The sequence below is a fragment of the Chiloscyllium plagiosum genome, unplaced genomic scaffold (genome assembly GCF_037043375.1).
Source record: "Chiloscyllium plagiosum isolate Xiang-an unplaced genomic scaffold, Cpla_swu_hap1 HiC_scaffold_10, whole genome shotgun sequence".
NCBI classification, from domain to species: domain Eukaryota; kingdom Metazoa; phylum Chordata; class Chondrichthyes; order Orectolobiformes; family Hemiscylliidae; genus Chiloscyllium; species Chiloscyllium plagiosum.
This window is the reverse complement of record NW_028270148.1, coordinates 6,123,156-6,136,147: the sequence shown is the minus strand read 5'-3', so window position 1 is coordinate 6,136,147 and position 12,992 is coordinate 6,123,156. Positions and strand designations below refer to the sequence as shown.

The following is a 12,992-nucleotide window of genomic DNA, read 5'->3' as shown; positions in this document are numbered from 1 at the left end:
TTTGTTGATAGAACACAATTCGGTTATGTTTACTTTAGTGATGGAAAGGGATAACGCAGCGCAAGAATTATTGCTGGGGGATAGGAAATTATGATGCAATTAGGCAAGATTTAGAATGCAGTGGATGGGGAAGGTAACTGCAGGGGATGCGCATACTTAAAATCTGGAGAATATTCAAGGAACAACTACTGCGTGTGCTTGATAAGCATGGACCTGTCAGGCAGGAAGGAAGTGGTCGAAAGAGGGAGCCATGGTTTACTAAAGATGTTGAAGCTGTTGTCAAGAGTAAGAAGGAGGATTATGTCAGGATGAGAGGTGAAGGCTCAGTTAGAGCATTTGAGAGTTATAAGTTAGCCAGGAAAGACCTGAAGAAAGAGCTAAGAAGAGCCAGGAGGGGACACGAGAGGTAGTTGGCAAGTAGGATCAAGCAAAACCTGAAAGCTTTCTATAGGTATTTCAGGAACAAAAGAATGACAAGAGAAAGATTAGGGCCAATCAAGGACAGTACTGAGAAGTTGTGCTTGAGGAGAGGGGAAGCACTAAATGAATATATTTCATCAGTATTCACACTGGAAAAAGACAATGTTGACGAGGAGAATACTGAGATCCAGGCTACTAGACGAGATGGGATTGAGGTTCACAAGGAGGAGGTGTTAGTAATTCTGGAAAGTGTGAAAATAGATAAATCCCCTGGGCCAGAAGGGATTTATCCTAGGATTCTTTGGAAAGCCAGGGAGGGGACTGTAGAACCTTTGGCTTTGATATTTATGTTGTTATTGTCTACAGGAATGGTGCCAGAAGATAGCAAATGTTGTCCCCTTGTTCAAGAAGGGAAGTACAGACAACCCTGGTAATTATAGACCAGTGAGCCTTAATTTGGTTGTGGGTCAAGTGTTGGAAATGTTTGGAAGAGACAGGATTCATAATCACTTGGAGAGGAATAAGTTGATTAAGGATAGTCAACACGGTTTTGTGAAGGGTAGGTTGTGCCTCACAAACCTCATTGAGTTCTTTGAGAAGGTGACCAAACAGGTGGATGAGAGTAAAATGGTTGATGTGGTTTATATGGATTTCATAAGTTTTCCCTTGGTAGGCTATTACAGAAAATATGGAATTGAGGGTAATTTAGTGGTTTGGATCAGAAATTGACTAGCTGAAAGAAGACAGAGGGTGGTGGTTGAAGGGAAATGTTCATCCTGGAGTTCAGTTACTAGTGGGGTCCTGCAAGGATCTGTTTTGGGGTCACTGCTATTTCTCATTTTTATAAATGACCTGGATCAGAGTGTAGAAGGATGGGTTAGTACATTTGTGGATGACACTGAGGTCAGTGGAGTTGTGGATCATGCTAAAGGATGTTGCAGGTTACAGAGGGACATAGATAAGCTGCAGAGCTGGGCCGACAGGTGGCAAATGGAGTTTAATGCAGAAAAGTGTGAGGTGATTCACTTTGGAAGAAGCAACAGGAATAAAGAGTACAGGGCTAATGGTAAGATTCTTGTTAGTGTAGATGAGCAGAGAGATCTCAGTGTCCATGTACATAGATCCCTGAAAGTTGCCACCAGGTTGATAGGGTTGTTGAGAAGGCATATAGTGTGCTAGCTTTTATTGGTAGTCATGAGTTTCGGAGTCACAAGGTCATGCTGCAGCTGTAAAAAACTCTGGTGTGGCCGCACTTGGAATATTTTGTATAGTTCCTCTATTCCTGATGAAGGGCTTTTGCCTGAAATGTCGATTTTCCTGCTCCTTGGATGCTGCCTGACCTGCTGTGCTTTTCCAGCACCACTCTAATCTAGACTATAGTTCTGGTCACGGCATTATCGGAAGGATGTGGAAGTTTTCGAATGGGTTCAGAGGAGATTTACTAGGTTGATGCCTCGTATGGAGGGATGGTCTTATGAGGAAAAGCTGAGGGACTTGAGGCTGTTTTCATTAGAGAGAAGACGGTTGAGAGAAGACTTAATTGCGACATAAGATAATCAGGAGGTTAGATCGGGTAGACAGTGAGATTCTTTTTCTTTCAGTGATGATGACTGGCATAAGGGGACATAACTTTGAATTGAGGGGTGGTAGATATTGGACAGACATCAGAGGTAGTTTCTTTATTCAGAGAGCAGTAGGAGCATGAAATGCACTGCTTGCAACAGTAGTAGACTCACCAATTTTCAGACATTTAAATGGTCATTGGATAAACATATGGATGATCATGGAATACAGTAGGGTAGATGGGCTTCAGATTGGTTCCATAGGTCAGTGCAACATCGAGGGCTGAAGGGCCTGCACTGCACTGTAATATTCTATGCTCTATGTTCTAAAATCATTCTGGAACTGGAATTCAATGCTGCCATTCCAAGAAGACACATGAAAGCCATCCAGGAATTGGGAGAACCTCTAGAATGTTAAATAAATAGTAGCTTCTGTGTTTATGACAGACAGTGTAAATGCATTAAACTTTCAGTTTTGTTTTGAGTTCAGTTCGATAAACACAAAGATTAAGTTGAAAACAACCAAGAGTGGAATTCAGAATGAAGTTTGAGTTTCTCTCCCAGCTCGAGTTTTCAATGGAGAAGAAACCAGTCATCACAGCAGTAATGTTTTTCCCATTTGTGAACTGCTCCAAACAGGGAGAATTTGGGACAGAAACCTTCAGCTTGTTCAAACTGAAAATGTTGAGACATTAGAACATCGATTGATTCATGCATTTGGATTCAGAGAAAAACCATGGAATTATTATGGCAGTTCAAGACAGAGAAATGGACAGGAATCAGGACATTGGGAAAGTACAGAGTTGAGATTGAAGTATAATTTCTCCAGTTTTGTGCCTCTGTAGTGGTTAGTGATGCAAATTTGGGTAAAACATTGTTTTGATGAGTGTGTTAAGGTTGTTCTCAGTGTAATAAATATATACACACAATCTGGTGTATTACTTTCTCTCTTTGTGTAATAAACGTAAGTTCCATTGTTAAAGAACATCTGCAGCCTCGTGTGAATATGTCCCGGTGAGTGACCATGATGGTAAGTTGTGTCAATCAGACAAATGAGCTGCTCTAACCATGAGCTTATCAATAACATCAGGAATCTAACTGTGTTAAATAGAGATTTGGAACAGAGTAATTCCTGCCCAATGTTGTGAGAATGATGGAATAGTTTGCTTACCATTTACTGTTGCATACACAATGTCCTGGTCTTCAACAGGGCTCCTAAATAAATGCAATCCATTAGATTTATTGCACATTTACCACAGAACAACACTGTCATCTTCACAGTCTTAAGGATGGTGGATTTTATCCTTTTCACCAAACTTGGTTCTTTTTTTAAAAAGAGCAGAACAACAAAGGAAAGAATTTGACCGAACCAGAGGGCATGCTGGGAAACTTGGCCGAGTCGTTGTTGTTTCCATCTGTGGAAAGGAGAGATTTCTTCCAGAAACTTACTGCACTTTCAGCTGGTACAGACGGAGAAAGAAACTAATGTTCAAATGGAGCTGGAGCAAGTCATCAGCAAATGGATTTGTGACTTTGCTCTGGCCTGTGATGTGATCAGAAGACTTCTGGTTCAAGTCCAGTTTTATTGTTAAGGGGCCTTTCTGTGAAGGGGCAGCATCTCTATCTCTGAGACAGATCATCTGGGTTCAAATCCCAACTGGCCAAGAGAGGAGTCAGAACAGATTGAAAAATAACAACGATTCCAAAAGAACCAGCTGAAAAATGAGAGTGACGAAGGATTAACCCTCAGGCTTTCAGAAAAATAGCTGACTTTAGTTTCTGGTTTATGTAAGTTTCAAACTCTATTCATGTGTAAACTGTTTATGTTTTAACATCAATAAACCAATCATTTAGAAAAATGTTTAGAAATGGAATTGATTTTTATCTCTCTCATCCCAGAGGTTCAGATAGACTATTCCCCAGCAGAGAGGAATGGACAAAAAAGGCTTGGACTGGGGACAAGGTGAAACCATGAGTCTCTGGTTTCCAATCAAGACCCCCCCCACCCCTGCAGCTCGTGTTAGGAGCTGATGATCAGAGACTTGAATCTTTCCATCAGAACACAACAAACACAGCATGTGCACTGGACTGCAGCAGTTAAAGAAGGCAACTCACCACCACCTTCTCCAAGGGAATAAATGCAGGGCTCAGCCACTGACACCTATTTTCAATAGACAATAGACAATAGGTGTAGGAGTCGGCCATTCTGCCCTTCGAGCCTGCACCACCATTCAATATGATCATGGCTGATCATCCTTAATCAGTATCCTGTTCCTGCCTTATCTCCATAACCCTTGATTCCACTATCCTTGAGAGCTCTATCCAACTCTTTCTTAAATGAATCCAGAGACTGGGCCTCCACTGCCCTCTGGGGAAGACAATTCCACACAGCCACCACTCTCTGGATAAAGAAGTTTCTCCTCATCTCTGTCCTAAATGGTATTTTTAAGCTGTGTCCTCTGGTTCGGCACTCACCCATCAGCGGAAACATGTTTCCTGCCTCCAGAGTGTCCAATCCTTTAATTATCTTATATGTCTCAATCAGATCCCCTCTAAGTCTTCTAAACTCAAGGGTATGCAAGCCCAGTCGCTCCAGTCTTTCAGCATAAGGTAGTCCCGCCATTCCAGGAATTGACCTCGTGAACCTAATCTGCACTCCCTCAATAGCCAGAATGTCTTTCCTCAAATTTGGAGACCAGAACTGCACATAATACCCCAGGTGTGGTCTCATCAGGGCCCCGTACAGCTGCAGAAGAACCTCTTTGCTTCTATACTCAATCCCTCTTGTTATGAACGCCAGCATCCTATTAGCCTTCTTCACTACCTGCATGCTTACCTTCATTGACTGGTATACAAGAACACCCAGATCTCTTTGTACTGCCCCTTTACCTAAATTGATTCCATTTAGGTAGTAATCTGCCTTCCTGTTCATGCCACCAAAGTGGATAACCATACTTTAATCCACATTAAACTGCATCTGCCATGCATCTGACCACTCACTTAACCTGTCCAGGTCACCCTGTAATCTCCTAACATCCTCTTCACATTTCACCCTGCCACCCCAGCTTAGTATCATCAGAAAATTTGCTAATCTTATTACTAATACCATCTTCTATATCATTAATATATATTGTAAAAAGCTGTGGTCCCATTACTGACCCCTGTGGTACCCCACTGGTCACTGTCTGCCATTCCGAAATGGAGCCGTTTATCACTACTCATTGTTTCCTGTCAGCAACCAACTTTCAATCCAAGTTAGTACTTTGCCCCCAATACCATGCGCCTTAATTTTGCTCACTAATCTCCTATGTGGGACTTTATCAAAAGCTTTCTGAAAGTCCAGGTACACTACATCTACTGGATCTCCCTCGTCCACCTTCAGAGTTACATCCTCAAAAAATTCAAGAAGATTAGTTAAGCATGATTTCCCCTTTATAAATCCATGCTGACTCTGACCTATCCTGTTACTACTATCCAGATGTGTCGTAATTTCATCCTTTATAATAGACTCCAGCATCTTTCCCATCACTGAGGTCAGACTAACTGGTCTATAATTTCCTGCTTTCTCTTTCCCACCTTTCTTAAAAAGTGGTACAACATTAGCCACCCTCCAATCTGCAGGAACTGATCCCGAATCTATCGAACTCTGGAAAATAATCACCAACGCATCCACGATTCTCGAGCCACCTCCTTCAGTACCCTGCGATGTAGACCATCAGGCCCCGGGGACATATCAACCTTCAGACCTAACAGTCTCTCCATCACCAATTCCTGGCAAATATAAATTCCATTAAGTTCAGGTCCTTCAGCCACTGTTACCTCAGGGAGATTGCTTGTGTCTTCCCCAGTGAACACAGATCTGAATTCAATTCTTCTGCCATTTCTTTGTTTCCCGTAATGACCCAATTTTAGTCTTAACCATTTTTTTGCCTTTCACATACCTAAAAAGGCTTTTACTATCCTCCTTTATATTTTTGGCCAGTTTAACTTCGTACCTCATTTTTTCTCTGCGTATTTCCTTCTTAGTAATCCTCTGTTGTTCTTTAAAAGCTTCCCAGTCCTCCATTTTCCCACTTATCTTTGCTATGTTATACTTTTTCTCTTTTAACTTTATATGTTTCTTAACTTCCCTTGTCAGCTACAGCCACCCATGCCTCCTCCTAGGATCTTTCTTCCTTTTTGAAATGAACTGATCCTGCATCTTCTGCATTATACCCCAGAAATATCTGCCATTGTTCCTCCACTGTCATCCCTGCTAAGGTATTGCACCATTGAACTTTAGCCAGCTCCTCCCTCATAGCTCCATAGTTCCCTTTATTCAACAGAAATATTGTCACTTCCGATCGTACCCTCTCCCTCTCAAATTGCAGATTGAAGCTTATTGTATTATGGTCACTACTTCCCAATGGCTCCTTCACTTCGAGGTCCCTGGGTGAATATGAAAATAACCGTCATATTTGGAGACAGAGCAGAGACTGATATGAGTGCCACATTTTAATTCTGTTTGTGTGTCTTTCTCAGTAACAGGACTCTGTAACCTGTGCTGTAGGGTCATGCATAAACAGCAGCTAGAATCAGCTGGATACAGTGTTCCACTGGGCTCCGTGTCTATGGATAATACTCTAACTTCCCACTGGATTTACACTCACTGCTAGATTCAAACAAACTTGCTAAAGTCAATATTTACAATTTCAGCATCAAGAGGATATTCTTTATGAAGATGAATGTTAGTTAAGATCCTCGGGGCATGTGTGTCCTTTACTCAGAGTGAACATTTCATCAGTATCCAAACACTGACAGAGCTGTCCTCTTCAAAGGTCATGAAGCTGTGAAGACTGAGAGACTGATCTGCACGTCTGATCAGTCAGCAGAATCACCTTATTTAAGAAAAGATATTATTTAACAAAGGAAATTCTGAGAAGGTTCATAAGGATGATTCCTGGCCTGGAGGGATTGTCTTCTGAGCAAAGGCTGAACCAGTTGGGACTTTACTCACTGGAGATGAGAGGAATGAGAGATGATCGCATTGAAACATACAGGATTCTTATGGGGCTTGACAGAGTTAATGCTGACAGAGTGTTTCCCTCATGGGAGAGTCTAGGGCCAGAGGACATAGTCTCAGAATAACGGGACATCAATTTAAGACTGAGGAGGAATTTCTATTTCTGAGAGGGTTCTGAGTCTTTGGAACTCCTTGCCACAGAGAGCTGTGTGTGCAGAGTTTTGAAGTCTTGAGATGGAGATTTTGATCAGTTGGGGTTTCGAGGGTTATAGAGAAAGGCAGGAGAGTGGATGAGAGCAATGTTGGATCAGCCATGACCCTATTGAATGGCACAGCAGGCTTTAGGGAATAAATGGCCTACTCCTGTTTCTATTTCTTCTGGTCAATAACTCACTGGGATGCTGCCCAGTACAGCAAATGGAATTGCAAAGAAAGACTTCGGAATGTCTTTATATCATTGGAAGAACCCAGGTTTTTGGACTGCAACCAAACTGTTTAAAATCCTTTGAAGGGACCATGAATGAGATAGAAACAGACTATTGAGGGGATGAAGTATGAGGGATCATGGTTACAAAACACAACAGAAAAGATCGAGTCCAGACACTCAGGAAATCTTTTCACCCAGACGGTCGAGTGGCTCTGGGAGTCATTCCAGATTAATGGCATGTGGAGGATCAATGTGAACATTCAGGATTCAATTGGAGAGAGTGGGAAATTAAAGGGGATTGAATGGATGGGGGAGCAGGACAGGGAAATGTGATTTGGACTTTCTGCTAATGTGGAAGTGAAAGGTCAGCGTGGGCTGTTGGGCCAGGTCACCTGGCACTCACTTGTTCAGCCCAGTGGGAGTCGCTGTGCTGCCAGTGACCCCCCGTACCAAGGCAGATCCTGACATTGGGCTCGGTGGGTAATGATTCAGTACTTCCTGGGGATCCTGCATGTGATTTCTAATGCTTGACCCATTCAAAGCTTGCTGACTGTCACCAGCAGGTACCATTGACCTGGCACTGGAAAATATGTGATACCAGAGATGGAGCAAACTGGCAGTGATTGGGCATCTGGACATGTGTCATGATCTCGAAAGTCACTCACCCACCATTTACAATGGTGAAACAAAGAGTAGTGATAAACGGCTCCATTTCGGAATGGCAGACAGTGACCAGTGGGGTACCACAGGGGTCAGTAATGGGATCACAGCTTTTTACAATATATATTAATGATATAGAAGATGGTATTAGTAATAAGATTAGCAGATTTGCTGATGATACTAAGCTGGGTGGCAGGGTGAAATGTGAAAGGATGTTAGGAGATTACAGGGTGACCTGGACAGGTTAGGTGAGTGGTCAGATGCATGGCAGGTGCAGTTTAATGTGGATAAATGTATGGTTATCCACTTTGGTGGCATGAACAGGAAGGCAGATTACTACCTAAATGGAATCAATTTAGGTAAAGGGGCAGTACAAAGAGATCTGGGTGTTCTTGTACACCAGTCAATGAAGGTAAGCATGCAGGTACAGCAGGTAGTGAAGAAGGCTAATAGGATGCTGGCGTTCATAACAAGAGGGATTGAGTATAGAAGCAAAGAGGTTCTTCTGCAGCTGTACAGGGCCCTGGTGAGACCACACCTGGGGTATTGTATGCAGTTCTGGTCTCCAAATTTGAGGAAAGACATTCTGGCTATTGAGGGAGTGCAGCGTAGGTTCACGAGGTCAATTCCTGGAATGGCGGAACTACCTTACGCTGAAAGACTGGAGCGACTGGGCTTGCATACCCTTGAGTTTAGAAGACTTAGAGGGGATCTGATTGAGACATATAAGATAATTAAAGGATTGGACACTCTGGAGGCAGGAAACATGTTTCCGCTGATGGGTGAGTGCCGAACCAGAGGACACAGCTTAAAAATACGGGGTAGACCATTTAGGACAGAGATGAGGAGAAACTTCTTCACCCAGAGAGTGGTGGCTGTGTGGAATGCTCTTCCCCAGAGGGCAGTGGAGGCCCAGTCTCTGGATTCATTTAAGAAAGAATTGGAGAGAGCTCTCAAGGATAGTGGAATCAAGGGTTATGGAGATAAGGCAGGAACAGGATACTGATTAAGGATGATCAGCCATGATCATATTGAATGGTGGTGCAGGCTCGAAGGGCAGAATGGCCTACTCCTGCACCTGTTGTCTATTGTCTATTGCCGTGGGAATATCAGCACTCACTAAAACAATCACCCCCAATGTCGAAAACAATAACAGTGCAGTGACAGAATCAAACCCAAGATGAAATGGGATTTACCCTTGTGTGGAGTCCTTCACTGATGAACACAGCTTTTGTTTCCGAAGGAAAAATGTGAGCAGGACAATGCAGATCAAGACAGCGAAGCCCAGAATGGTGCAAATGATTAAAATGGGATCTGAAGTCCAGAGAATTTTGTGGGAAGATGCTTCTGTAAAATATCAAAATGTTACACACACACACACACACACACACCACACACACACACACACACATCATTCTGAGCAATGTTTCAGATCATCAATAACATTAATTTTGATTTCCTTAGGATAGCAACTCAACTCCTGACTCCTCAAAGCCTGTCCATTACCAACAAGTCAGGAATGTGATGGAATACTCCACATCTGCCTGGATGGGTGCAGTTCCAACAACACTCCAGAATCTTGTCATCATCCAGAACAAATCAACAGGCACCATTGGCCAGGACAGCCACAAGCACCATTCCCACCACCACTGACTCTCTGTTATGCATATTCGACAAGATATACTGCAGACATTCATAAAACATCCTCAGGTGCACCTTCCAAACCCACAGTCTCCTTCATCTAGAAGGATAAGGGCAGCAGATACATGGAAACACCACTCCCTGCAAGTTCCCCTCCATACCTGGCCTTGATGACCATTCTGCCCTTCCACAGCAGCTGGGTGCTCCCTTCCCTGTTCACACCAATGTTCCTTCCCATTGACTTACCAGTTACAATAAGCTGGCTCCCTGCTCCAGAGATGTAGCTCCACACACTGCAGCTGTACACAGCAGTATCATTGAGAGTCACATCCACAAGTCTCAGAATGTAACTGTTCCTGCTGACATTCCTGGAAAGCTGAACATGATTGTGGAAACCCTGGGCCTTGGTGAGGGTGCCATTCACAAAGTGGCTTATTACCCACTCCCTGTTGCTGCCAGGTCGCTGGTAGTGCCAGTGGACATCAGTGTCAATCACACTGGCATTGTGCATGGCACACTGGAACTCGGCGGTTTCACCCTCTGCTACCTTGCTGACCACTGGATCCTGAATGAGGACTGGATCAGCCAATGGATCTGTTTGTGTTGAAGAGGAAAAGTAATATAATTGGAATTGTAACATTTTATAAAATCTCTTCCTGGTTCAATGATGATTTGCAGAGGATGAACTGAAGCTTCCTGTGTGGATATTGCTATTTGTAATTTGAGGGGGAATGATTTGAAACATATCCATCAGTTGAGTGCTTTCCAATTTGCCCCTGTGATTCATTTTGTGAATAAACTATCGAGAGGAGAATTTCACAATGCTCACAGCTGACTGATTGGAATAGACTGAGCAGCCATTTAAAAAGTTTCATTCTCACCGAAAACTGAAAAGAAAAGGTTGAAAGTTTCAATCAGCCTGTAATCGGTGGTCCCTGAGGACACCCTCCCTGATTCACTGTTGCTCCATTCGATTCTGAATCCTAACAGTGTGCAAGGCTGTAGGGAGAGAGCAGGACATTGGCAGTCGGGAATGATGCTCATTTGAAGAGTCAGTGCAGACAGGATGGGCTGAATGGTCTCCTTCTGCACTGGAATGTTTCTGTGATTCTCTGATTCTGTCTGAGTCAGATAGACCCTGATTGCACTTGCCTGGAATTGAGTCAGCAATGGGCAAAGTGAAGCCCTTCTGATTGGTACCTCAGACTTTCCCTTCCATTCCTGACCTGGGTTATTATCCCAGGGTCAGGGAATCCTTGGGGTCGGGTCCCAAACACAAACCTGTGACATTGGGCTCACTGTTAGAAAGGTCTGGGACCCATACCATCCTCACCTGCAGTCACAGCCTCCTGTCCCTGATCCATGACTCATCTCCAATTCCTGAATCCAAGGAGTGGAAGCACCCTCTGGAGAAAGGTTTCCAGGGAACTTCCCCCTTCCTTGATGTGACACAATGTCTGCAGCTCAGACTCCAGCTCCTCAACTCGGATCCAAACTTCCTCGAGCTGCCAAACCCTTCCTCCAGATGTGTTCACTCTGGATCCCATTGGGCTCAGAGGGGCCTTCATTGAAACCTGTAAGATCTGAAGGCCTTGAACCAGGTGGACGTGGAAAGGATGGTTCCTCTTCAGGGAGAATCTAGAACTAGTGGGCAGTTTAAAAATAGGGGAGTGCAGGATGAAGATTGAGATGAGGAAATGTTTTTTTTCAGAGGGTTGTGGGTCTTTGGAATTCCCTTCATCAAAAGGCAGTGGATGTAGAATCTCGAAGTGTTTTTAAGGCGGGGGGGGGGGGGATTCTTGATGACCCGGGGGTGAAAGGTGAACAGGGATATGTAGGAATGTAGAGTTGAGATTAATATCAGATCATCCATCATTTAATTAAGTGGTGGAGCAGGCATGATGGGCTGAATGGCCTACTCCTGTTCCTATCTCCCTCTGTCTGTGTTTCTTGGACTAAGGGAATGGATGAAGGTCATAAGAAGGGGAGTAACCAGGATGGGGGTGAGGAAGGATTTAGCTCAGGACAAGGACATCAGAGGTGGAGGTGGGAGTGTCATTGAGCAGAACAGGAGCTGCAGAGGGTTGTGGGAAATGACGGCCCAAAAAGTTGAGAGCTGAGTGTTTGAACTTACCTGAATAAATTGCTCGCATCTTAATGAGTTACACTGGTGCCCACTTTAATTTTCAGTTTAAGTGACGTGGAGAAACAGATTCAGTTTTAATGTGGAACTGACTCATGGGAGGGAAAGTCTAAGGAAGACAACAAGTTTCTACAAAACAAATCCCTTTGTATTCTGTTAAACTCTAAAATTAAAGATAAATACAGGCTGATGGAGTAATGTTGAGGTCCTGTGTGCAGCGTTGGCTCTGAACCCTTCACTCCATGAACACAGCATTAGATAATTACAGAGTCACCCCTTATACCACCCAGACCTCTCATGGGCAACAGTGTCTCCAAACAAGCCACCAACTGTTTGCTTCTTTATTGAATTTACTCACAATCGAATCATTACACAATAATACACAACAATTCCAGGCTAACTGAGAGCTGGAAACATATTACCTTAATTCCTGATGTTCCCATCAATTGTTGTAAAAACCCATCTGATTTATTAATGTTCATCAGGAAAGGAAATCTGCCATCCTTACCTGATCTGGCCCACATGTGACTTCAGACCCACAGCAATGTGGTTTGTTCTTACTACCCTCTGAAGTGAATAGGCAAGTGACTCAGTTTGAGGGCAATAAGGGATGAGGAACAAATTATGGCCTTACCAGTGATGCCCACATTACATTCAGAAAAATGGAAAACAATTCCCTGATGAAACACAGCCTGGGCATCCACACTAAGTTGTCCATTAACTGGAGCAGTGTAATCAATACTGTGGCTACAAAAGCAGTTGAGGTGAATAGCTCATATTCTGCCTCCCACAGCCTGCCTACCATTTATCGACAAAGCAGAACTCAGGAGGATGATGGAACAACTTGCCTGGATGGGTGCAGCTCCAACAACATTCAAGAAGCTTCATGCCATCCAGACGGAAGCAGCCTGCCTGATTGGCACGACAACTAACACCTTCAACATTCACTCCCTTTTACACTGATGTACAGTGTGTACCATCTACAAGATGCTCTTCTGGAATTCACCAAGGCTCCTCCAACAGCAGCTTCTGAACCCACAGCCTCTCCCATCTGAAAGGCCAAAGGCAGCGGGTACATGGGCAGCATTTCTTTCAGGTTCCCCTCCAGGCACTCACTATCCTGACTTAGAAATATTG

The 12,992-nt window shown here is 43.7% G+C and overlaps 1 protein-coding gene across 1 annotated transcript in view; it reads right to left on the bottom strand.

The window, feature by feature from the left end:
* Positions 1 to 12,992, bottom strand: part of LOC122553154 (immunoglobulin superfamily member 3-like) — a 95,891-nt gene that overhangs the window by 6,351 nt on the left and 76,548 nt on the right. Inside the window, exons 9-11 of the mRNA XM_087991032.1 lie at positions 9,959 to 10,306; positions 9,268 to 9,418; positions 3,154 to 3,197 (exon numbers count right to left, since the gene is read on the bottom strand). Of these exons, the coding sequence (XP_087847158.1) occupies positions 3,154 to 3,197; positions 9,268 to 9,418; positions 9,959 to 10,306 (543 nt within the window). The remainder of the gene's footprint in view (positions 1 to 3,153; positions 3,198 to 9,267; positions 9,419 to 9,958; positions 10,307 to 12,992) is intronic.